General features: G+C 38.3%; 2 protein-coding genes and 1 long non-coding RNA gene across 10 annotated transcripts in view; 2 read left to right on the top strand and 1 right to left on the bottom strand.

Annotated features, from left to right (window-relative positions):
* GPR176 (G protein-coupled receptor 176) overlaps positions 1-12,679 on the top strand; it is a 30,026-nt gene extending 17,347 nt beyond the window's left edge. Inside the window, exons 2-3 of the mRNA XM_053980305.1 lie at positions 10,435-10,687; positions 11,572-12,679. Of these exons, the coding sequence (XP_053836280.1) occupies positions 10,435-10,687; positions 11,572-12,679 (1,361 nt within the window). The remainder of the gene's footprint in view (positions 1-10,434; positions 10,688-11,571) is intronic.
* A 2,699-nt stretch (positions 12,680-15,378) lies between these two features.
* Positions 15,379-19,164, bottom strand: LOC128809540 (uncharacterized). Of its 2 annotated transcripts, none has more exons than XR_008437759.1 (3): positions 18,920-19,164; positions 17,676-17,933; positions 15,379-15,575 (listed from the first exon to the last, which is right to left on the bottom strand). It is a non-coding gene; the product is annotated as an uncharacterized LOC128809540 (long non-coding RNA). The 2 variants fall into 2 exon arrangements; XR_008437760.1 differs by having other exon boundaries at positions 18,996-19,164.
* An 88-nt stretch (positions 19,165-19,252) lies between these two features.
* The window catches only part of FSIP1 (fibrous sheath interacting protein 1), a 134,889-nt gene continuing 127,312 nt past the window's right edge, over positions 19,253-26,829 (top strand). For 5 of the 7 annotated variants that reach the window (XR_008437514.1, XR_008437512.1, XR_008437513.1 and 2 more), the window contains exons 1-7: positions 19,492-19,706; positions 20,266-20,391; positions 20,740-20,926; positions 21,722-21,871; positions 23,218-23,387; positions 24,240-24,324; positions 26,499-26,597. Coding sequence is in view for 2 of the 7 variants with exons in the window: in XM_053980099.1 (XP_053836074.1) it covers positions 19,680-19,706; positions 20,266-20,391; positions 20,740-20,926; positions 21,722-21,871; positions 23,218-23,387; positions 24,240-24,324; positions 26,499-26,597 (844 nt within the window). In the remaining 5 variants the exon portion in view is untranslated. Of the gene's footprint in view, positions 19,268-19,491; positions 19,707-20,265; positions 20,392-20,739; positions 20,927-21,721; positions 21,872-23,217; positions 23,388-24,239; positions 24,325-26,498; positions 26,598-26,829 lie in introns of those variants that run through there. The other 2 variants (XR_008437516.1, XR_008437515.1) reach the window with 2 other exon arrangements.

Below are 26,829 nucleotides of genomic sequence, written 5' to 3'. Positions count from 1 at the left end.
TCATATTGAAATCAGTTTGATTTTAGTATGATAAGAGGCATAAAAATTCCATTTGCTAGCAAAGAGATTCTGTTCAGCTGCATCTATCAGCAAAACACAAGTTTAAAATTATATAGTGCATGCAGCTGATTGATGAGGGAGTTTGTGTCATCAGTACATGATAAGTCATGCACTGCTGCACTTGTGCAAGGTAACATGCAGCAAAGTACTGGCAATGTTATGGCACGTTTCAGGGTACATTATCTTCTGCTGTGTCCAGCAATTTATGAAGTTCAAATATGGATGTCTACTTATATTTCTAACACTAGGGAAGAAAAGGAGATTTAAAGCAAAAATGACCACATTCTCTTCCTTTGCCAGTATGGCAGTCATCTGTATTCCTGGCTTTTTTTAATTGAATGGAAGTGTTTAGTACTAAGAGGTTTTTTTTTCAGTGTTTCCTGTGAAGGCATTTGAAGATTGAAAAGCTGAGGTCCATTTCACTAAGCCCAGTGTTATTCTGGGTTTAACAGTGCTGTCTTACAGAGAATGGACCTGTGAACTGTGTCTTGCTGGGAGGATTTTGAGCTGAGAAAAGGGAACTCAGTTATAAAAAGTAAAAGAAAGCAGATTGGGAATGGACAATACAGAAGTCCAATAGTTGAGTTCTGTGGGAGACTGAAAAAATAAGGGAGAAGAAATCTGATGGGGAGTCTCTGTAAACAATTGAATCTGTAAGTGAAATGCTTGATCAAAAAACCCTAAAATTATACTTCAGGCCTCTATATATTTAAAAAAAAATCCAAACCAAATCAAACCAAACCGTACTTCTTTCAGTGAAGCACCTTGCCTGCCCAGAGTTATCCCATGGAACACTTCTCTTTGACAGATGGGATAAATCTCATTTGGTTCCATAAATTCATACTTCTTCAGAGAAATGCCACAGTTTGGTAGCTAAACAGAATATTTTTCCATGGGTTTTTTTTAATAGAGTTTGATTTAGGATTATACTGATTTTTTTTTTAATAACTCCTGGTTTCTCAGATGTGTGTCATAGTCCCCACATCTACTTTCTTATTCCTAGTGAGTATTAACTCAGTACATTTACAGGGCTGGGAGGAGTGAAGAGAACCATTCATTACAGTCAGCTGGCAGGGAAGGAAAAAAGCTTGTTTCTAAATATAATGTAAATTAATCCCACTGCACAGGATCTATTAGGCATATGTAATTCCTGTCTGAAGACATCTGTGTTTGAAAAATGAAGAGCAAATATGCCCAGCTGGTGACCTGGTGAATGGTTGCATGGAAAAACTATATAAAAAATAAAATTTAGTTTCTAGTAAACTGGCACTTGGAGAAAGGGAAGCACTGGCAAACTAATGCAGGAATGATGTCAGATCTTTCTTGGTTGTATAGAGTAAAAAAAAAGTCACAGGACGGTAGGGTCCTGAAATAATTTCTGCTCTATGAAATAGCTGTTGGTGTGGTACCTTTCAGCTACAAACTCCCTAATTTCAGCTGTAATGGGGGATGATTAACAGGTAGGAATTTCTTTTAATTAAGAGTGTAAGATAGCTTCAATTTCTAAAAAAAGATAAAGTCTGTCTTCCAGCTACTAGTAATTACCACAGGCTTTTAAAATTTTGCTCTCTGTTAAGTATCATTCATTTTAAACTGTGTATATGTCTCATTTTTTCCTCAATAAGCAAGCCAGGGAAAAACAGCTACCCAGAATTTTAGTAAAATTAAAATTGTCCAGTTGGTTGTATAGGCTGCATAGGTCTCACATATCCACTATACTACAATATATAGCACAGCAACTAATTTCTTTTATGAGTTTTGTCTGAAAATCTTGAGTGAACAACTAGAAAAGGACTGGATGCAGGAAAAATAACTTTGCATAAGCATGATATTGTTGGGCCATATCTGCATTGCAGATTCTTGCAGCATTTTGTGTAAGGGTGGATATAAGGGTGAAGGCAGGAGAGGATAAGGTTCTGAACAGCACAGGAGCTGATCAGGTTGAGTGTGGAAGGTGGGAAGTTGCTCCTGTCAGCTGTTGACGATGGAGCAGCTTACAGCCCAGGCCAAATGCTGGAGTTGCTCCAAACCACAGTTTTTTCACAGCCTCACAAGTGCAAAGCTGTCAGTCTCCTCCTGGATCTGCCCTTGGCATGTCACACAGAGATGCCAGGGGTCCCACAGGTTCCTCCTAAAAGAACCTTGCTAGGGACTAGGGCTGGCTTTCTAAATGAAGCATCTGTGATGTGAGAAGTCACATCTTTGTGACCTTACATCCTTAATGGCACCATCATACCTGCCTATGAATTGCAGGTGCTTATGGGAAGCCAGACAAAAAAGGTGCACTTGAAGAGCCACGTCAGCACTTACAAAAGCACCAACAAAAGTGACTGCAGGCTCTCTGCAAACAAAGAGGTACAAAGAGGCAGTTAGCAGTGTTATTTAAAAACAAATCCTAAAACTTGTTTCCTGTGTTAAGACTGCTATTTCCAGTTAGATTCAGCACAGTAGTCAGGGTTGCTCAAGTAAATCACCCTGTTGCTTTACACAGTCCTCTCATGACAGTACAGGTTCAAAACAGCCCCTTTTAGATTGCTTTATAAAACAAAGGGACAGTGGTTATTCCTCTTGTGCCAAGGATGCTGAAGAATAGACAGGTTGTCCACTCAGGAAGATTACTGGCTCCATTTGCATTCCAGGCCTTGTGGCAACATGAGATTTGCTCTCTGAGGCATGAAGCCTTGTGTAAGGTGGCCAGGGGTTTCACTAGATATGATCCTTTGCTAGCAAAGGAGATTCAGGATCCCAGACTTCTGCTAATGATTTCACATAAGTTGATGATGTGGGCATCCAATATTTTTATCTCTTCTGTATCTGTTCCTTGTATTTCCTTTCTCTGTGCAACTGGTCAAAACATTGGTCTCTGTGTCACAGGGAACTCCCATGGAGATCATGTAAAATCCTTGGTTTAAAAAATTTGGCTACATTTTTGTACAGAGGCTGGTCCTTTAGGCACTGTGATTTAAAAAGTTACTGACTTTGAAAAGATGTTATATTCTTGTTATTGTTAGAATAGTACATCTGGACATTCTTTTTTCAGTTTTTCAATTTCCTAGCTGAGATTTGGAAGGTAATGCCGTATTTTCCTGACATGGGAACAATCCGTGCTTCTGAAATTGCCAATGCAATATTCTCCAAACTTTTTTCTTTCCAAGGATCTTGAAGAGTTTCAGCTTCTTTGAGGCAATTGGTTTTAAAATAGAGGCCTGGAATTCAGGCAAGTTAAGTGTACTTAAGCAAAACAAGTAGTTTTGTAGGTTTGGTTGTTTCCTTGATGGGCTGAAATTACCTCGATGGATGTTGAAGGACTGTAGTTTATCAAAAGGGAGAAAATGATTGTTCCTGTCTAGAAATTCTTTCCATTTAGTGGGATAGCAAATACAAAAGGTGAGGCAGGAAAAAGTGGCAGGGGGTATGAAGAACTGGAGGATTAGCAGTGCAACGCTTTTTTACCTTCTTTCAAATAAATAAGCACATCTGAAAGATACAAGTGGGAATACAAGATCATTAGCAGGATGCATTTACTTTAGAATCTTCTTACAGACAATAAACATATCAAATACTAAGGACAACAGTAAAAAAAAAAGTCACAATGGAAATACATTAATGGTAAATTTACATAGTTATTTTGACATTAAAAATACCATCATATCATATAAGTTATGCTTACTGTAAGTATAATTTAAAATTTCCTCATATATGTTTTCTACTTTTGCTCTACCTTCAGAGAAAGTCAGAATAGAAGCTGCCTGTGGATTATGTAGGCAGGATGTGGCCTTGGATAATTCTAAGTGGTGCTGCAACAAAAAAACAGTGGCATACCTGTTCCTGCAAGGAAATCTTTGTTCACTTTTTGAGACTAAGCTGCTGTGAACTAGCTCCTTCCATAAAATCTTTCCTACCTTGTCACTATGCATTGCTGGGAACAGAAACCACATAGACAAGTATCACACTTTAAATGAAAGGGCTTCCAGTGTATGTTAAATCGATGCTGAAACACTCTGCAGGGAACTACCCCGTGCTGGGCAAATTCCTGCTTTCTGTAGTTCATTTCACCTGATAAATCTCTTACATAATTATGCTTCTGAATCAATAGTTAGGATGAAAGTAGGAATGTGTGAATGAGAATTCTAAGAATAGGAGTGAGAAACATCTTAAAATTAGGGAGTTCATCTGTTTTATGAAGGGAAAAGAAGGTTTGTCATACAGCAAACCTTGTTCCAAGGTAGTTCATTTGCAGCAGACACTTCATTTTGGATATAAAACATTTAGTTGTTGCATATATGCACAAACTGAAATTGAAAGAAGTATACTAAAATGGCAAATGAAATACTTTCCCGCTATTTGTAACTGGACTGCAATTGTTATCACCAAATTTTGAAGTTTGTAGCAAAAATGTTAGAAAAGTTGGATTTGGTTTCAGGAAGTTTACTTTTTGTTTTAGTTTTATGGTCTTCTTTAATCTATAAAGGTTATTCCACCAGTCTCATGGCTACACTTCTTCAAACTAATGTAAAAAGAATTATAAAGAATTATAAAGAATTGCAAGAATTTATCCATGCTTGAGCAGGGTTTGGCCGACATGATCTTCAGAGGTGCCTTCCAGCCTCAATCATTCTGTGATTCTGTGATAAATTTACACATTTCTTCAAGCTGTGTAAGCCAAAATGTATCCTGATATATCCATATTCTTTCAGGAAATGAATAGGTAAATTTACATATTAATAAGAAGAGTATTTGATAGCTACCTATCGTGGGTGCCAAAAATGTTTCTGATTAACCAGTTTTCTGGAGTGTGGTTTGTCAGAGTAAGGTCTGTGAAAAACACCTTCCTCAAAATACTTTGAAAAACAATAATAAATAGTATTGGAGAGTTGGGAATTTAGTCACTCTGGTGTTTCAACATGAGAATTTTTCCCATTCATCGTGTTCACAGAAACTGTGACTTTTTCAGTTAGTGTTTAATGAATTATTTTAATGGCTAAAGCCCAGTTTCTAACCTTTTTTGTGGCTTCCTGATTTGTTTTTCCACAAAGAAGGCTGCCAGCTCCTTCCCTGTGACAATGCAGGGAGTGTGGGTGGGGTACACAGAGGCTCTCTTCTAGGAAGGATGGCTGGATTCTTGGAACCCTGCTCTGGAGGGAAGTGAGCAAGCAGAGGACGGCAGGTTGTGAAGAGAAGGATTTTGCTGGAGTGTGGACTTTGTTTTGATTCAGTTGTGTGCTGATTAAAGTTAACAAAAATGCAAGATGGATGTCATACCCAGCTAATGGATTGAGTTCCATGAATTAGTCGACAAGAGCAGTATTTATTTATTCTTTTTTTTTGACTGCATGGCAAATGCATTTCTTCAGATAACTCTCTCTGGTTTCCATGGCGATTTTACTTCTGCTTGTTAAAGGTATTTTTTATGACTCTTTCACATTATTTGAAGTAGTGCTAAAAGCTAGTACTTCAGGACTATCTCAGCTGTTGATGGCTGCATTTGGCAGTGAAATTCAAGGAGTACAAATTGGAAGAGGAGCAAAAGTAATTTTTGCTGCTCTGAATCAGACTAATGTACTCTGATAACATTTTGTGGTCAGATAATGTTACTGCTTGCAGATTCAGTGAACTTGAACCACAATAAAGGCTAGAAGGACTTTGGAGCAGCATGCTGTGGTGAACCATTGTATTTACTTCCTCAGTGTATCCTGAGTACTTCTGTGCAACTTAATGTACAATGTAGCTGCTTATGTATGATGTTTCTCAATTAAAAAAAAAAGTAGGGAATGACTGGAAACAATAATCTTTTCAATCTCATACAATAGAGTTGGTATATAGTACATGGAGATTTATTGAATGTTGATAGTTATGATAATAACAAGATAAAATTAACTCTGACTTGGCAGGCTTTAAACATGTTTCCAATATGAAAGGAGCTGCTTCTCATGTAGTGGTTACCTTTAATATTTCACATTTCTTTTTTACTTGGACAACTGGTCAAAGGCACAGACAAGCTACTTATGGGTAGCAGCTGAGGTCACTTGGTCAGCCTGGAGGAGAGAAGGCAGAGGGTGACCCCATTTCAGTCTGCCCCTTCCTCAAGGAGGGCAGCAGAATGGCAGGTGGTGATCTCCTCTTTCTGGTGACCAGAAATGGGAAACGAGGAAATGGAATCAAGCTGCATCACGGGAAGCTCAGATGGGACATTAGGAAGAGGTTCTTCACGGAGAGGGTGATTGGTCACTGGAACAGGGCTCCCCAGAGAAGTGGTCACAGCACCAACCCTGACAGGGTTCAGTGACTTTCTGCGTGATGCTCTTACTCAGAGGGTTTAGTTGTAGATAGTATTGAGGAAGTCAGTGAACCTCACTGGGCCCCTTCCAACTTCAGCTATTCTATTCTATGCTTGATTTTTCTGTCCTCCTCAGTCAGTCTGTGTACTGAGAAGGTGTCAAATAATGTCAGGTGTCATAAGGGTTTTATGTAGACACAGCTCACTCTCTGAGAAGACCAAAGATATGCTTTTCCTTTTTAAATTAAAACCACTTCATCTTTCTGCATTAGTGGTGGAACTTGGCAATATGGGATATGCTTTGTGACATGTGATAGTTTATCTCATGTTCCTGACAGTATTGACTGAATATAAGGAAATTGCAAGATGCTGCATTTCCCAGCTGTTTGTTTGCTCCCATTTTTCTAGGATGCCTCTCAGCTAACCAGTACAAACCCCATGGGAAGTTTGGATCTGAGGTTATGTTGCTCTAGATCAGTTACCCAGCCAAAATCCTTCTGAAACTAACCTATGGTAGAAAATGACAGCTTTGCCCACTGTGAGGATGTGAAACACTCCAGTACATTTGTAACCTAAGGAGAATAAATTTTTCCCAGGTTCATCAGTGTATGACTAATACATGGAGAGTGGAAAAGAGCCTCAAGACATTGAGAAAAGATTCAGAGCACAATTGGTATTCAGAGCACAATTGTTTATTGAATTGCCTTGTTGCCTGGAGCAGTGTTATCCTCTTCCATGGAAAGAAGTTGCTGAGGAAAACTGAGAAACAATGAAATGGGAAATGTTTGCAGTTTTGTTCCAAAGCTTCTTGTATTTAATGCCATGCACAGTTTCTGGTGTAATTTTTCCTCTGCGTTGGGATGTATGAAGGGAAATACTTGATTTGAAGGCATCAGCACAAAGATCTACTAGTCTACACTAAAGCTGATCTGGTTCATTGCAGCAGTTTATTAATAGATAAATCATAGTTGCAAATGAAAAAATAATGTTTTCCTGAGGGGTATTCCCTGACTAGTTTTCCAGTGTCCCAAGTGGACGCTTCTGTCTGCTTATCCTTTTTTGCCTTTCAGGTTCTGATTTTATTTTATCTGTTTAAAGAGTTCCTCCTCATTTTTGAGCCAATACTTTTTTACACTTCATTCTTCCCATTTAGGATCAGTCAGAAAAGAGCTAATTTCATTTCCGTGTGACTCTCTGATGTATAAATGACAATATGACATAATTTGCAGAAGTATTCAACAGCTGATAATAAGGAGTCTTGCATGAAGCTCCTCTGCAGGACCCAAAAGAGAAACTTAGTAGTTCTCTAGAGGCTTCTGAAGTATTCATGAAAACACTTCTGATTTATTTTAGTTTTTCAATTCTTCATTTATATTAATTCTAATGAAGGTGAAACTTGCTTGGGAATAAATGTTATAAAATCAATGCAATTGAAATTAGATGAAAGATTTAAATTCATTTTAAACAAACAAACAAAAACACACAAAAAAAGCCTGTTTTCTCCCCTCTCCAGGGCATTGTAAAAATATATTATTACTGTTAGAAGTACTTTCTAATAGCTGGAGAGTTGGAGATATTTTTGAAAGCAAGTGGTTTGATTGACTGACTATCTATCTCCTAGCAACTTAGAAAACTTTAAATACAACTGATTGAATACTGTCTGAGGAATACATTGTCGAGCCCAAAGCACCTGCCAAAACCAGGTGATGATTCCTTTCTTCAAAATACACCAGATAGTAGAAATAAAACTCAATATTTTGTCAGTATCAAAAGGAATTTACAAAAGACACATGACACAGAGTATAGAAAATTGAATCCCAAATGACATTCAGGTACTGCAGACTGAAATAGGAGATGTGTGAGGTAGATTTTGAAGTTAATATTGAATGCTTCCATTGAAACAGTGCTGTTTTATCAAGAAGCAGAAGTAAACTTTTTGCTAGTTCTTGGTACTTGCCACTTGGTATGCACATTGGCCATGTGAACAAGAATATGGTCTTGCTGCTATTTTACATGGACAGCCATTGGAATACTCTCCTTGGCACATAAAAGCTTGGGGGTTTTTATTGATTGGAGGACAAATCAAAGCAAAGAATGATAAAGCGAGGAGTGTTGGGGGACTGCAGCTGCTTTTTCATATCTCAGTCAGCAGCTTAAGATGCTGTTTTCTCTCATTACGGCTATTTGTAGGTAACCTATAAAAATGCTAACAAATCTGCCACATAAATCAATTACACTTCAACTCAAAAGAACTTCTGGTAAGTGTCAACAATATAGAGTATCCACAATGTGGCTGTTGATATGGTCTGCAGTAAGAACAGTTTAACTGCTTGGAGGTGGGAAGCTAAACTCTACTTTTCACGCTGTCCAGCTGCAGAGAATAAATGGAGTTGTCTTATTGAGTTGTATTTGTATGCTGGTAGCCATTCTTTGACTGGTCTAGTGGTACTGCACAGTGCATCTTTGGGAGAAATAAAATAAAGGAGAAAAAGAATGTCTGTGAAGTCAGGGCTGGAAAGCTGGGACCAGGTTACATGATGTTGTTACATGATGTTACATGAGTGCGCCCCACTCAGCTGTGCTAGCAGAGATCCTTGCCTCCACAGATCAGAGGGCTGAAGCACTTGATCTAGGCAGGCTAAAGTAGTTGGGTTGTCAAGCCTGGAGAAGAAAAGGTTCCAGGGAGACCTCACTGCAGCCTTCCAGTACTTCAAGGGGGCTACAAGAGAACTGGCTGGAAAGGGATTTTTTACAAGGGCATGTAGTGATAGGACATGGGGAAATGGCTTTAAGCTGAAAGAGGGCAGGTTTAGATTAGATATTAGCAAGAAATTCTTTACTGTGAGGGTGGTGAGGCACTGGAACAGGTTACCCACAGACATTGTGGATGCCCCATCCCTGGGTGTGTTCAAGGCCAGGTTAAATAGGACTTGAGCAACCTGGTCTAGTGGAAGTTGTCCCTGCCCATGGCAGGGGGGTTTAGAACAAGATGATCTTTCATGTCCCTTCCAACCCAAACTATTCTATGATTCTGTGATCTTTGTAAAGACAGATTTTTAAAGGAGAAAGAAAATCCTGTGAGTTTTACGGTATCTTGATATGCATTAGAAGGGACCCATGCTGTAAGAACAGATCACTTAAGTTACTCTTCTGCTGTTGCTGTGTAAGATAGAATCATAGAGAAATTTGTGATGGAGAATTTATGTCTATCATATGATATGTCTTTCTGAGATTTGGATGGAATGCAATGATAAGGGAAAAACACTGTCATAGCTAATCCTGGGTTTTTTTTCTGTACTTCTGCTTCATTGCTATCCACCCACCCTATTTGAAACAAATGTGTAGAGCTTGAATATCTGAATCAGCAGGTTGCATTCTGTGTATACTTCTGTGAAGTTATGTGCAGCAAGTATTTTTTTTTTCTGTTCTACTTGTCCCATTTGTTTTGTTATTTTGTACATAGAGAATGTCTTGGGGGAGGGGGAAAAGGTAGATTTCTTCTGGATGTGGCTTTACACAGGCCTGTCTGTGCCATTGAAGTGGTCCATGAAAATAAAAGCAAGCTGCTATAATCCACTTACAAACAGATTAAAACTACATACTTATATTTTATTCGTATCTGTATTTACTTAGTGTAAATTTGTAATAGTGTAAATTTTTATCTTTAAAAAAGAATTCTGTACTATTTATTAAAATATGAACACTTTAGCCAGTTTCTGTATTTTAATACTCAGGATAGACCATTTAATACAGGAATCAATATAAGTATCTAAAAATATGGTTTAGATATTTTTCTTAGGCATTTGCTTCTGAAATCCCCTAATTAATTCATTACCAGAAGATGGGAGGGGATAGCTGGGGTGTGTGTAATTGTTCCTAGCCTTCTGATTGAAGCTGATGAAGCCACTAGCCCTTACAGACTTCCTAATTTGAGCAGCATCATGATCCAAATCAGTGATACCTGGCAAACTCCAAACAATTATTTTCATTTGCAGTACTAGGGAACATTCAAATCTGTTAAGATTATTGTTACTGGGGCCTGGGGTTGGTTGTTTGTCTGTTTTCCTTTTTTTTATGCTTCCTGTCTCTACTCGCAGGTAACATCATGGTGCTGTGGTCAACTTGCAGAACATCGCTGCTTAAATCTGTAACAAACCGGTTCATTAAGAATTTGGCCTGCTCGGGGATCTGTGCCAGCCTAGTCTGTGTGCCTTTTGACATTGCTCTTAGTGCCAGTCCACACTGCTGCTGGTGGATCTATACGATGCTCTTCTGCAGAATTGCCAAGTTTCTGCACAAAGTCTTCTGCTCAGTGACCATCCTTAGTTTTCCAGCCATTGCTCTTGACAGGTAATGGGGAAAATTTGCCATGATCCTGGATTTTTCTTTCTTCTTTCTCCCCTTGTCTTGATAAATGTGGTATCACTATCTGTAATGCACACCAATGTTGCAACTGGAACAGCGTATCAGTTGAAAACTTGTGATTTGCCTCACAAAAAGCACAAACTCCTACCACTTATACTGATAAGTGTGGCAAGTTAGGTCTGTCATGAAAACTCTGTGAGCTTAGAAGTCCACTGCAGTACTCCAGTAGTAAACAAACGATCAACATCTGAAATTTGAAGTGCATGTCAGAGATGCACTTTTTTTTTTTTTAAAGCACACAGAATGTTCAGTGTTCAGCAATGCTTTTGCACAGTTGGTGCAAAGCAAAGCAAAACAGTACTTCCAATAGATGGATACATGTAATTTGTGACCAACAGCTCTTTCCAAATATCCAGAAAAAATCTGTTATAAAGCAACTTTTAAAACCCTGAGTCTGGTCTTTGAATGTGGCACAGGCCTCCATCATGTCTTTTGAAATTTTGAGTGTGTGCAATGTACTGTCTAGTTTATGAGTGAGTTAATGGTGAAATCTTCAAAATAATATTCATATGTATCAGCCAAAGTGTTGTATCGAAAGAAATTTTCACCACCAAAAATGTGATCTTGACATTTAAATAGTCTAGTTTTTTCTACAGACAGACCTGCAAAGGCAGACCTTTGGGGGGTTGGGTTTTTTGTTTTTTTTGTTGGTGTTTTTATTATTATTATTTTAATTTCCCCCTTTCATAAACAGGTAGTCAGTTGGCAACCCAGTTAGGGATTTGGAGCATTATGCTCAGATAGCTTCTGAGAGGTTTCTCATAAGCAGTATGGCCATGAAAATAATTATAATTTTTTTCTTTTGACAGATACTACTCTGTTTTATATCCTCTGGAAAGAAAAATATCTGATGCAAAATCCCGAGACCTGGTTATCTATATCTGGGCCCATGCAATAGTGGCCAGCATTCCAGTATTTGCTGTGACCAATGTGTCTGATATTTATGCCATGTCCACTTGCTCTGAATCTTGGAGTTACTCCCTTGGCCACCTGATATATGTCATCATCTATAATATCACCACTGTGATTGTACCAGTGGCTGTGGTATTTCTCTTTATGATTCTTATTCGCAGAGCACTGAGTGCCAGCCAGAAGAAAAAAGTCATCATAGCTGCATTAAGGACCCCTCAGAACACAGTTTCCATCCCATATGCCTCCCAGCGAGAAGCTGAGCTCCACATCATGCTGCTTTCTATGGTTATGATATTTATCTTCTGCAGCGTCCCCTACGTGACTTTGGTGATTTACCGCACCATACTCAATATTTCAGATATTTCAGTCTTCTTGCTCCTCACTGCTATTTGGCTGCCTAAGGTCTCTCTGCTGGCCAACCCTTTGTTATTTTTAACTGTTAACAAATCAGTACGGAAGTGCTTAGTGGGGACAATAGTACAGCTGCACCGAAGGTTTAGCAGGAGAAACACTGTCAGCTCAGGTGGTATTGCAGATGATAATCTGGAGCCCAGTGTCCATTCAGGAAGCCAGCTTCTGGAGATGTTTCATATTGGGCAACAACAAATCTTCAAGCCAATGGAAGATGAGGAGAATGAGACCAAATCCATTGGCTCTGGTGACTTTCAACGGAAAGAAATTCCTACCACCAGCTTAGAGCTAGGACAGACTTCGGTTCACAGGTTTATACCACAGACAATTGCAGACTCTGCAGCTCAGGTGGCCCCAGCTGTGCCCACAGAAGCTGATACAGTAAATGACAAGTATTCCATGCAGTTTGGTTTTGGACCCTTTGAGCTGCCTCCACAGTGGCTCTCAGAAAACCGTAACAATAAGAAGCGACTCCTGCCTCCTTTGGGGAATACCCCTGAAGAGCTAATCCAGACAAAACAGCCTAAGTGTAAAGCAGAAAGAAAAGTCAGCAGAAACAATAAAGTCAGTATCTTTCCCAAGGTGGATTCTTAGTAAGAGCAGGAGCTTTACGTGACAGACAAAGGTCACTTTCTATTACATTTTTGATCCTATGGATCTTTATTATGTTGAAATTTGTTACAGCCTGATTTTTTTTGCCAAATACAAGTTAACAAACAAACAAAAGAAAAACATATATACAAGTGTTCCTTATTAATATGAAATACTTAATGAAAATAATATATCAAATATATACGGAAATTTGTAGTTTGAGCTCTGAAATCCCTACAATGACACCTTCTAATTAACTTTCAAAAGTACATATGAATTTGGGAACAATTTTTATGGCTGAATTTTGGAAATAGAGCAGTTTGTTTTCTGGGAAATGTTATATTGTATTAAAATGGATGGGGCATCAAAGTAACTTAACAGAAAAAGCTGTAGAGAGCAGAAGACAGGCAGCATGGTAAGTCCTACTCTCCTGCAAATAGACACAGCAAGATTCTGCACAGTTCATTAATGAAGTAGGATGGACTGTTAAGTGCATTTGTTTTCTGTTATGCACATTTATTTGATCAGTGTTTAAACTTGCTGGATTTTTTTGCACAAATTAGTTACCAAGCATCTGCCAAACATCTAAAGTATTTTAAAACCTAGATCACTGTTTTTTGGCTTAAAATATCCACAAAGCCAAGAATACCCAAATCATCATGTGTGTTAAATTTGAGAAAGACCTCTTTTTATAAAGATCCGACATATATTCCTGTAGATTTAAGTAAAATTTGGATTGGAGACCATGCACAACAAATCCTGACTCCAATAAACAAATATGTATGTGCTAAGAATCCTGTGATAAAGGGCATCTACAAATGTCCCTAAAGTATGTATTAAGTAACTAAGGAGTAAGCCTTGAAATAAACTTAGCTGCTGGTGCACTCTGCTGTTTTCTTATGGGAAAGCAAGCAAATGAAATAAATGGGTGTGAAATTCTAGTGGCCTTTCTCTGAGTGTGAGAGTCTCGGTTCCTGAGTCTGTCTCACTCTCACACAGAGAAAGACTCACAGGGAGAGACTCTGAGTGTTTCAGTGACAGCTGAACCATTGGGTGAAGAAGTTGGCAACAGACCTAAAAAGGCAAAGGTTTATTAATGCTGTTGCTCAATATTGCAAGAGGAAGAGAAGTTTTTCTTCTATCTTCACAGATACAGATACCAGCCCTCCTGCTCCACTCATCTCGCAGAGCAGACCACCCAGTGTATGAACACAAGACTTTCAAATCTGGTGCCCAATTCCTGAGTGAGTCAGTCATGCCTGCCCTGGTATCAGCTCGACAGCCTTTCTGTGAGAGTTCAGGCATTGTGCTGCAACTTGCCTCTCTGCATTATCACAGGCATATTGTCTCATTTATACTGAATGTGAACTTTTAACTCTGTCTGTTAGGTGACCTAAAACTATTGCAACCCTGACATTTTAGTTCTCGTTCAGTTTCAAACAGTCTTTCATCTGCACTCACTGTTGTCTTTGTGGGTAGTTTCTTAAAAGCACAATCTTGTAACACCTGTTTGCTCCTTGTGGTTTTCCTGTACTTCAGCCCTTTGCTGCATGCTGAACCTTTATCTGTGATTACTGTCTGTTTGTGAAAGTAGTTTTCTTTAAAGCATACTTTAAAAGGGACAAGGTGAAGAATCTTGACAAGTTCAAAGAAACTTACTAAATCCAACCAGTTAATCTTAAAAGTAAGAAGAAATTCTGCTAAAGCAAAATGTACCTCTTCTTCCTTCATCATGATTGAAGGAAGTCACCAGCTTCTGATGGCGCCAAGGTTGTGGATTTCTACAAGTCATTAAGAGCAAATGTTTTAATAAAAACATATTTAAAGAAAGGTGTATAAATTAGTGTGTAAAATATGTTTTTCTCCATTTCCTCTTTGGTTTTCAGTGCATTTCATTTCTTGCTAGTTCAAGAGCTTCTCAGTTTGGGAGTGAGGAACATTCTTCAAGGGGTCCAGATGGGTGGTGGGAGCCTGAGCTGCCCTTCTTAGATACAGAGATAAGAAGACAGGCATAGCTTGCCTGAAATCAGACAGAAGAAAGATTCCAGAAAAAGTTGGTCCTTCTGTGGCAGAGGTGGAGAAGTATTACAGCATGCATTTTTTTAAAGTGCCAATAAAAAGTAATTTAATGGAGTGTTTGTTTTTCCAAAATTAGTGAAAGAACAGATGCCATTGAGAAAATCTTGAAAACCTAAAAATCAAAGTAGGAGTTGTAGTTTCCTTATGAATTTTGGCTAAGTTTAACATTCATGTCTCGCTTACATATAGGTACTGCTCAAAATCTCTGTGATTACTGAATGTGGAGAAATGTTTACTCAGATCTGAACTCCTTTGAAGAAAAGCAAACTTGTTTTTGTCCTTTTCAACTCTCATATTGAATGAAACACCAATCGTAAATGTAAAGAGTTAAATTGCATAAAATTTCATGTTATATCTGGAAAGCGAAGGGTTTGTGATGAGTTTTTACCGTTGAGACAAAAATACCTCTTTCTTTCAAAAAGAATACATGTAAACACTCAATTGTATTTTTTTTTAGCAGATTATATCCAAAGACATTGAAATCTTTCACCAAGAAATTAACTACAGTGGTTTTTCATATCTCAAGAATTACCTGAGAATGTTTTTAGTTCATCTTTTAGCAATTCATCCATGTGGAAAAAATTCACAAAAGCACATCTTTTTATCGGAGAAAACCCAACCTGTGTAAAAACCAACCTGTTTAATCTGTGTAAAATTCACAAACCAGCCTCTATGCTAGAATTCTTTATGCAAGATGGAATATTTGACTTGTTTCATTTTTAACTCCATTTAAGACAGTAGTAGCTTTGAGTCATTACTGCTGTTGCTTGGATTGTTGTTCAAATTATTCACCTGGGCAAAATGTTTTCCAGTGTCCAACCTAAAAAAAAAAAAAAAAAATCAAGTCTTGCTGTAACATCACATTAAAGTTACACAGAAATGAGTTACGAGGTTTTTTTTGGTCTTTTTGTTTGTTTGTGGTTGTTTTTAACCACCACAGGTGTTGGTAAGATAAATGTTTCTTTCTAGATTATTGAAGAACAAAAGTGAACTACAAAGCAAAGCTGCAGGAATTTAAGAAGAAAAAGCCTGGGGTAATTTGGCCAATGCAAATGGATTTAAAGGCTAAGTCTTACTACTGGAGAATGAACTTGGAGAAAGGAAGGTTAGAAGCCATTATTCTAGCACTTAAGGGAGGAAAATAGAGCTTACATTAAACAAAGGAGGAAATAGTTTAAAAAGGACAAAAGGACTACAAGGACAATGTCAATTTATTGTCCTGAGATATCCTTAAGAAATATTGTTAAATTCAAACAAACATCATGTAAAAATTTTAAAAACCCAATCCCAAATGAAATGAAAAACCAAAACTGTCCTTCAGTACTAAATAATGCTATGTTGGTGGAATACTTAAAAAAAATTGTATTTTGCTTTTCTCTGTAAGGAGAAAGTGGACTATTTTTAAAAGGAAGCATAAGAAATACCAAATGAATACACATTCGTTAATGCAAACCAGGGTTTCTCCAGCAGCAATTCTGCATCCCGAGGTTCCCTATGGCTAAGCATAGTGCACTGCGATGGCGATTTACTCCAGAAACTCCTTTGTGCACACTACTTGACTAAGCAGTAATGTAACTTCTTGGCCTCCATTTCTGTAAAACTACACCCTGTACATTTTGCCTGGATCACTTCCTAAGCCACAGAAGGTCCTGAGGCACTTGCAGGACTGAATTGTTTGGGTTGCCTTGCAGCTGTTTGGTAGCAAACTCCCAACGCACTGCACGGGCAGCACTGAGATTTCAGCACAACACAGTCCATCTTGAGCTCCTGCTTCCACACCCTGCTCTTGTCCTGCAGCAGAAGGTGGGGCAACATGGAAGGCAGTTTTGTAAACACAGGAGCTTTTCCAATGCAATTCAAAGGATTTATACTTAGCTTTAATAAACAATTGAAGTTTTACCATTGATTCTGGACTTGGTGTTTTAGTTTGGCCTGCCTCCCTCAGCTGACAGGTTACTGTACCGATGGAGCACCCTGCAGAACTCTACTCATCCTCATCACGGGTTTCTGGGAAAATTTGAGTATGGCCCAAAATTCATGGCTCTTTGCCCTTGACTTGGCACACACCAGTCAAAAGATACTAATACATAATCACTTGTCCTTTGCAAGATAGGAGTCTGTTTATTGCCCTGACCTTTAGAGGAATTAATATAATAAATATTATTAGCTGTGCTTGTCCTAACCTGAGTACTGGAACTGTTACAGTCTGCCTTAGAAATATTGCCTATGGTAAATAAAAGATAATTCAGGTGAGTACACAGAAAAATATAAAAAATAATCAAAGGTAAATAACTAATGAGCATTAAAAAAATCTTGATTTTTTTCTCCAACATGTATGAGACAATGAAATAAAAGTGTTTTGGCTACCTATTTGTGTATTAAAAGGCTTTTCAGAAGAGGAGTATGAAGGTAAGCAATAGTAATTGGGAACAAGTTCCCTGTATGTTCCCTGTTGTTTGTATTTCTTTTTGATTGGATCAGGAAGAAAAGGATAAATAAATTTTGTTACTATGACAACTGTGTTCTGAGTATCAAGACAGCTTGTCTAAATGTGATTTCATCATGTTATAACCTATCTTTTAGGATTAAAAACACATCTTGGATTTCTTTTCTTGCTGTCCACTTTCTAGACACAACAAGTTTTTCTCATTCCAACCTTTAAAAAAAAAAAAAATTGTTATACTTCAAAGAACTATCTAGTTTATCTTTGAACAAAATTGACCTGTTCCTGGAAAGGCAAAAAAAGAAAGCTCATCCTTGATTCTGCCATTCTAGTTCAAGCTTCAGTATAAGTCCACCTGCCACCTATAACAATATTTGAGATTATGTAATATTTGATGTTATTAATAAAGTTCAGTTCTTATTGGAGAGGAAGACTCTTATGACCTGATTTACAGGATTTGAGATGAACTCTACGAACCTCTTCATCTCTGGGTCTTCCAGGACACACAGCAGATGATAAGATCAACTGTGGTTTGTTTGAGATATCCCTGCTCAGCCATTATTACTCAATCTCAGGTGTGACAGCCTCATTGGAAACCTTCACTGGTTCTACGTGGACAAACAGCAGCAAGAAGCCTATTCCTGCACCAGTTTCAAAGGAGTTTTACGTCTGTTTGTAACCAGATCCAGAGCTAGGTGGTCTCCTTTCAAAGGCTCTTGTGAGGTTGTAGGCAGTCTGTAATAGGAAAGTTGATAACAAGACAAACTCTGTCAGCTGTTCAGCATATGCATTGGACTGTAGGAAAAAAAAAATATTGGGGCAGTTACACCTAGCTGCTTGCCATACCTCATTATGCATAGCTAATGTAATTCCTAATACAGAACCCCCATATTTTAATTTAGCCAGTTTGGAATGATACTGTCCATTCTACTGCTTTCTCGTTGTCATTACTGGCCTTAGATATACAACTTGCACATGTAAACACGCATTCTTCTTTTTTTTTTTTTTATATTTTTTTGCTTCAAATCATCATCTGCACCGTCTGGAAAGCACCACAGGTTCTAAACACCACTGTAATATTGCTTTAGCAATCACAAATGTTAAAATTTTAACAGCAGAGATCAGCATGCTTAGGGAGGAGGCAAAACCACACAGGGTTCCCTAGTGCACTTTCTCTGTATTCAGTTCTTAACTGTGAACCACATGGCATCGTGACTGCACTAAATAGCAGGAAAAATGGCTCTCTGAGTGGCACGTGTAACAGTAAAATGCAATGTACTGTAAGCATCAACACAAGTTCTACTGCAGACCTCAATACTTAACACCTAAGTAAGATTTATTTTGGCAAAAAAAAATTGTCAATCAAAACCTTGATTTGAACGAGATGCACTTTGTCGCTTCAGAAGAAACGGTTTCTTGTGATTTTTTACTGCCAATGAAAACCTAATTTTAACACACGTGTATCAAAGGAAGTGGTAGGAGCCCGGAATTGTCTCTGCCGGTTTTTTTTAAAGTTAATTGGACCATGGGAATTAGTCCTCACATTTTATTTAAATGCAGGAAAGATAAAAAGGGATTAGGAAGGCAATCACGCTCCCCTTATTAATTAATTCCTTATTAACAGTGAGTATTCACGTAAAAACAATGACGACAGTAACAATTTTAAGTTTTAACGGGTTTACTGAAAAGCGATTCAACTATCCTTGTGTGCGAGCACTGACACGATTAGTGCAGAACACCACGCAGAGAACACCAATAATTCACAGCACAGGCACTGCCCGCAGGGCCAGCACGCACTTGTTGCTCACACGGCTGCGGCACGGCGGGGCTCGGAGAAGGAGGCGCCCTGCAGGCAGCGCTCCTCTCCACCAGGACGGGGAGGGCAGAGCTCCAGCGGGGCACAGGGAGCGCTCGGTCACGAACGGATCCCCGCGAACGGAGCGGGAACGGAGCGGGACCGGCCCCGCCACCGACGGGCCCGCGCCGGGACAGCCGCACCTATCGCGAGACTTCGCCGGCCTGGTCGTCACGGCAACGGCGGCGGCGGCGGCCGCTGCTGCCCTGCCGCGGTGAGGACGGGGCTCCTGCCTCAGCCTGCCCCCTGCCTGCCTCTGCTTTCCTCCCTCCCTGCCTTCCTCTGCTTGCTTTCCTCCCTCCCTGCCTTCCTGCCTTCCTCTGCTTGCTTTCCTCCCTCCCTGCCTCCCTTCCTGCCTGCTTTCCTCTCTCCCTCCTTGCTGTCTTCCTCTCTGTTTTCTTTCCTCCCTGCCTCCCTGCTTTCCTCTCTGCTTTCCTCCCTCCCTGCCTGACTTCCTCTCTGCCTTCTTGCCTCCCTGCCTGTCTGTGCCTCCCTGCTTTCCACCCTGCCTCCCTGCCTGCTTTCCTCCCCGTCTCCCTCCCTCCCTGCCTCCCTTATACTGAAATAAAGACTTGTATTCATTTGAGCCTTTTGAGAATTGCCAGCAAGTGTCATGATGCACTGAGATGTTGAATTCCTGTGAATTCACACAGGTTTTGTTTTGGTTTGTTTGTTTGTTTGTTTTTTTTTTTTTTTTTTTATTTTTTCCAGAGAAACGTGTGTGTCTGTGGTTTAAACTCAAAATTGAACTGAGGTTGGGAATATGAATGTTTAGATTTAGAAACTTCCCATTTGAACATAAGTAGTGTTTGGCTGTTTTAGTTGTGTTCAAGATGTGTTTAAAATGCCGTTATTCTTTTTTTGGTGCTAACTTTGTCAGTCCAATGATTAAGAAAAAAAAAAAAAGAAAAGAGCCATGACAATTCCTCTGTTGTGAGATTATTTGTAAGGTGTATGCCATTGGAAGTGTCTTTGATAATAAGCACTTTTGAATACTTTGGTTGGCTTGATGATATATTTTTGTATGTATATTAAAAAGCACATACGTGACTGGCAAGCTGGACTGAACTGGAAAAACCTTGCAACATGGAGTTGTTAGAAAGCATTTGAAACTGACATGGTCTATATCTGAAATATTGCAGGGCTTGTAGTGCTTTATTATGAAACTGTTCATTTGAAATGTTGTTTTTGCTGTTTTTTTCCCAATTTTAGGTAACAGTGGATATTACAAGCAGGAGCTTGGATGAAATTTCAAGGCCTGCATCTAGCTCTAGACCTAATTGTAGATCTTTAAATACATCCATGGATTTATTAACACCAGAACCATGTTTGCAAAAGGTAATTTTTATCTCCTTCAGCAGGTTAAAACCTTCATGCCTAATTCTGCATAGTAGAATGCTCAAGAAGTAGTATTCTGCTTTTTTAGTTTCATATGTACCCTAGCCTGACAATCCCAAATCTGACAGTCTGGGGAATGATGAGCTGGAGAATCAATGTAAAATCTAAGAAAAAGAGCTTTTTCCTAGTATCCATATCAGACCTGAAAATGGTTCTGTTATTTAAGAAGTATTCTGCAGTGTTGTACAGAATTGTTGTTGTCCTTTGTGATAGCACATGAATATTGTGCTTATCTTCTTCACCCAAAACATCCCTGTTTTCATGGTGGCAATAATTTGCATCTCATAGGTTGATTCACCTGTCAGTTTGGCTGATGGTTATCAGAGAGACAGTCTAGAAGTTGGCTGTCCAGCAGAAAACAAAGGTGATGACAGAGATAAATCTGATGTCCAGGAAATAAGAACTGATCAGCAAACAGTGGAGAGCATGACCTTCTCTCTTCACAAGTATCTGTGGAATCCTGATGAGTTGTCAGGTGGGAATGACTAAAACTTTGCTTGTGTCTAGACCAAATATCAAGTTTTTACAGTTCGGGTGAAATTCTGCTGATGGAGGGAATAGAGGTTGCAAATAGCCAAAATTCTGGAAAGGAAGATGTCAAAATCCATGTCTTCATTTCTCTTCACTTTTTGAAATCCACCTTTGAAAGAAATGTGTTATTACTGTTACTACAGTACAGTAAATGTCTTATGGCATCATCAACTGTTATCTGGCTTAAAAGATCATTAAAACCTATCTGTGTGTATTCCATGGAATCATGTTAGAAAGTGTTTTCATTAAGATGTTTTTATCTAACTTTTCAGAATAATCATGATCATTTGTTTGAAACATTGTATCCTAATAATGGTCCACCTGTCCAAAAACCTGGAATTTATGGTTATGAATTACAGTATTTAACAAATGAACAATGTTAATACTAATAAAATACTTTAAATATAAGTATGCACTGTTTAACTTTAATTGAAGCACTTACAGAAGTGTTTCATGGCATTCTTCTGCCATTCTATAAGTGGTGATGGATTAATGTTCTGGGGCAAAGACCAGTGAGTGAAGCAGATGTTTGGATACTGTCTTGAAATTTAGTTAAGATTTCATGACAGAATTGGGGTCAAAAGAAATCCCTTGATTCCTGCTCCTGTTTTTAACATGAGTTCTGGTGTACTAGTATATGCTGTTTTTTAAACTAATCCACTGCAAGGCTCTGTGGTGATCCCTAATTGACAAAAAGGTGTCTGGTTTATTGTGAAAGGCTTTTCTCTGTGTTTTTCAGGATGTAGCTCTAATTCAGATTCTCAGGATGAAAGCACTGAAACACAGATGTCGAAATTCTGTGAACTTTCCCCAGGACAACCAAGTAATGCAAAGTCAGATTTTACTTCACAAACTTTGAAACCCTGTGAACCTTCCCCAGGAAAACCAGGTAATGCAAAATCAGATAGTACTTTTCAGGTGTATAAAATTAGCAGTGCAATAAAACCTTTTTCTTTTCTTATTAAAGCTTCTAAGAGAGTTTGTAATGGTGTATTTGTGAGTATATTATATAGTTATAAAGGAATACTGCAAATTGAACATGTATATGAATTGTGCTATTCAAGAGCTATTGGATGAATTCTTTATTTAGAGATTGCTTTATTAATGGATATTAATTTTCTTTAATGCTATAATAGAATTTGAGTTTTCCATGGATTCAATCAGTCTAACAAGGCAGAATTCAGTGGTTATCATATCCAGTGTTGGTCACCAAACATTATATTAATATCTACAGAACAGAAATTTGATAGAACTCAACCTAAAGCTTCACTCAGTAATTTAAGGTTTATATCAATCTGCTGAGATCAGGCCAGTTGAAATAAGGGCTCTTTTATTTACCATCTGCCCTTCAGTCCATCTGTCCCCTGTAGCTCACTTAGATTTTTATAGCTCTCCCCTTGTTGTATCCCTGATCCTTTTATGGCATAAAGTAGACCGATGCATCACAGCAAATGCTTGGATCAATGGCTATGTAAAGCACTTGACCTCAAAAAATAAGACAATGAAATAGAGTGTGGCAGGGCTCCAAAATTTTTAAGTTGGTGGGATTAGGAGCAGTGCTACAAGTGTTCCCTCTACTCTTCAAGTGGAAGCCATAAACGAGGACAGAGTATGAGGATGCTATAGGAAGGGGAAAAGGTAAAAGTTATAATTATAATCTGCATATTTAGGAAAAAAAAAGAGACAATGTAGAAATCTACTTTAATGGTAGTTTCCATCATGTTTCACAGTTTTTCATTATTTATAGCAATATTTTTCTAGAACCAGTATCAGAATCTGGTTTTGCTAAGAGATAAGACTGGAACTTCTCTAATATTTAAAGGCAGAGATATTACAGAGTCTCTCTTAACCCCAGAATTATTAATTTCAAAATGTATTCTACTAGTCAGGCTGAAAAAAATATTTTATATTTTTAAACTCAGTGATTTTTGCTGATACTGGAGATGTTGTCACTTTTCCATTATGAATTTGAATCAAATCACTTGCCCCAAATAGGTGACTTTTCCTCTCCCACACCTCCTTATCCAACTGCTACAGCTCAGAGTTTGATTCAGCATGTTGCAAAGACTTCTGTATTTTTCCCTGATACAAACAGGTTTAGAAATTAACATATGTCTGAGAATGCTGTACTCTTGTCTATGGGTGTTGCCAAATTACCGGAACTGCTTTTTAATGCTTGTTTTTTTTTTTTTTTTTGACATGCTTCAAGCTAACATTAAATATATTCTCCAACAGACTCTTCTGACTTGGAATGTTCTGAAGACACAGATATAAATGCTCAGATTCAAGCAGCTATAAAGAAAATGAATAAACTTGACACAATACTTGAAAAACAGAGTTTTAAAGAAAAAGTAGTTAAAAAGCGAGGCAGAGAAATGAGAGCAATGCTCTGGGAAGAACTTCAGGTTAGAAGTGTTCTGCTTATTTTGTGACTGATGTATCTTAGAGTACTGTCTTATAGAATGATCATATTTCACAGAAGCCTTATTATTATTAAATAACTCACGGCTGGCCAACCAAAATTAAGAAATGGATCCTAAAAAGTAAGATTGGATAGTTTTTAATACATATTGGCTAAGCAGGCTTTGAAAGAAGGAGATGGTCCTTAAAAATTGGTAAGACAAATTGCTAAATATACAGCTATGTGGGTGTGGTTTACTAGCATGAGTTCTCTGCTTGCAGGGAGGGTAAGGTGTGTCAGGAGGTAACATCTGTGAACCCAGGCTGAAAGGCATTTATTCTGCAAGTGGGATCCTTCTTAGGCCCAGCTATTTCAGTACTGTCTGTTGTTGAAGAAATTAAAGATGTTGCCTGAAGAAGGCTGCTACAACACAAATTCCTTTATCCTCTCCTTGACCTGGCCTTTAGCAGTTAAATGCCTTGAAACAAGTTAGTATTTCCTCTGTTATACATGAATAGAAAGAGGAGTTGCTGAAAAACATGATTGGTTTGACTGCATTTCGTAATTTCATTGGATTTGGATTTGGAGCTGCAAAGATATTACAGAACTTGTCTGGTGAAGTGGGTGTCCACATAAAAGACAATATGTAACAGAGGCTTTAAAGTTTCACCATATTTTTATCATAACTTCAGGAGATATTCAGATAGCCTCAGAAGAAAATAAATTGAGAAGAGTAATTTTTCATAGGGTCTGACGTGCATTAGATCTGATAAGCAGACAATATATTTCACTTAAAAGAATTTACTTTAAATACATGCATGTATCTCTACATATATAGTTTATTTCTTTTGAATAGTGTATCAGCACCACAGGAAGCCACGAGGAGGTGGAAAACACAAACCAGTTTTTAGCTGTGTTCTCCTCATGGCATGATACAGCTGGTAAGTAAAGAGAAACAGAATTGTGATACATCCTATCTTTTCTCTTTTTGGGGAGAGAATAAGGATTTGAGGTCTAAATGGTTATTGCTGAGCAAAAAAATCTCACCTTGAATGTTGGAAGTACATGCATAATAATGGTAGCACTGTGTAGTTAAAATATTTCAACAAAACTTACTATTTACAATGTAACCTGCTTTTATTTCTATGCTAAAGTTTGGGTTAGTAAAGGAAGAAAACAATTTGATTTGGGTGATATTTAGACAGTGTCCAGTAGATGTCAGGATATATTAAAATAACAGTAGACAAGCAAGACTGTTTGCTAACTCCTTTATCTCAAAAATAGCTGCTGTAGAGACCATGTGCATCATGTGGTTTCTGGTGTACTGCACTGACAAAACTGCATGGTTTAGGTTTATAGTTTTCCTCCAGCTTGATCTTTATCTTTTCTATATCATGCTAGTGCCTTACTTTTCAGGTCTTATTTATTTTGATATTTATTTAATTAAACAAATGTCTTGATGACTGTCTGTTGTAGGTTGGGTTGGTTTAGTCAGGGATTTTATTAATGTTAGTTAGGTTGGTTCCTTGTAGCCCTATTTTCCCTCACAGTGGTTTGCTCCAAGTTGTTTACCATGGGAGCTCTTGTCACTCAGACCTGTCAATCTTCTCACCTCTCCCAGTTTTCTCCTTACATGGTTCTGTCAGTCAGGGGTGCTCACTCCTTGTTGGGGTGTCAGTCTTGTAACCTGCTTCTTCATGAAAGTTCTGCATCAGTCACCTCACCTTTGCATTTCTATTTGTCCCAGAACACTGTGCCCACCTCTGTTATGTTGCCATAGGTTGTTATAATCCATGTCACTCCCCTGTTGTTTGTCCCCATAGGGTAAGGCAGGTTTCCACCCCAGTCTACCCACCCCCTATTTAATCTGTTGCAAATTCTTTGTTCAGTTGACATTTTACACTGCATGCAGTCCAGAGAGCATCCCTCCATGCATGGGGGAATAAAAAGGTCTTTGGACCAGCAAACAAGTGTCCTTCTCTCGTCCCTTCGCTTCCTCCCAGCATGAAGCTACCAAAGCTGTGTTACCCACGCCGGAACGCTCCGTGCCATCAGGGAGGCTTACGCCATAACCCTAGAGCACCCGCTCACATGGCGGCTACGGCCTCTCAAAGGCAGCGCTAGCCAGCGCTTTTTGACTTCTTGAGGTCGTAGCAGGTAACGGCCGCAAGTACTGCCATGGTTGATACTGAAATTGAATACATTTAATGTATTTTGCTTTTCAAAACTTGAATTTGATAGAGCTTTATTAAGTAAATTATATATGAGAGCTATTATAGTTTTTAATGTAGCTATGAAATCAAGCACAAGTTTGGGTACAAAATCATTAATAACTGAAGTGTTCCAAGCCTGTCAGGCACAACAAAACCTTCTGATACATTCACAGCAGAAATGTAAATCAGAGCTTAATTAAACAGCCCTAAATTCCTTACCCTATGCTCTGTTTAACAAAATAATTTGTTCAGTTGAGTCCATTACACTTCATTGTTACTGATTATTGTTACTTGTTATTGTATATATTTTTCAGTGTGAAAATCATATGTAATTTGGTTCTTTGCAATGCGAGTCCTTTTCTGTAAGTGCTAAGTGTTAAGATTGCAACTTACTGCTCTAACTTGTATTTCCAGTTGGCACATGTGAATACTTTAATTGATTTATTTTTTTCTTTGAATAACTGCAACAACTAGGATGCTTGAACGCTGTTTTTCTAGACTATGCCCTTGACCTAAGCTGCTTAGAAGTCTAATAATTCATGCACAGGCAGACACCAGCTGTGAAAACCTGGATGCCTTACTCTCATTCAAAGATATAGCTGACTTGCCACATGGTGTCTGCAGAGGCATTTGAACTTTAGGGCCTTGGGCTATGTCTTTGAGAATGTGATGAATTGTCTTCTGTGGGCAGTAGTTGTTAAAAACAGGAGCATGGCCATAAGAAACAGCGTATATATGACTCACACTTTACAGTTTCCCCTTTCTTTATTTCTTGAGAAATACAATGCTTATGTCATTTATCCAAGTGAATTTTTTTACTTTCCAAGTGTATGATACACATGATGCTAGATCTTCTTTAAATACATTTCAATTAAATTTTACTGGAAAAAAATTCCTTACAGATACCTCCCATGCTAAAGAAGATGAAATATGTACTTCAGTATTTCACACACACACAAATCCTGAAGGTTATGATTGCCATAAAGCCCAAGAAAACCAGGGTAAGCTTCATTAATGATAGAGTTTGTATTTTTAGAAATGGCAAAACAACATGCACAATGAGCGAGCAATGAAGACAGCCTTTTTGGCAAAGCCAGTGAAATGGGAAAGAGCAAGGTTACTTACTTGAAGAGTGACAGTTCTTACCTTTTTTGCAAATGAAGAAAGAGAACAGCTTTGTGACTTATCTAAAACATTTTACTCAACACGCTAAGAAAATTTTTACTTTTGTGT

Source organism: Vidua macroura, chromosome 6 (genome assembly GCF_024509145.1).
Source record: "Vidua macroura isolate BioBank_ID:100142 chromosome 6, ASM2450914v1, whole genome shotgun sequence".
Lineage (NCBI taxonomy): Eukaryota > Metazoa > Chordata > Aves > Passeriformes > Viduidae > Vidua > Vidua macroura.
The sequence above is the reverse complement of the archived record's forward strand: the minus strand, read 5'-3'. Positions and strand labels throughout refer to the sequence as shown.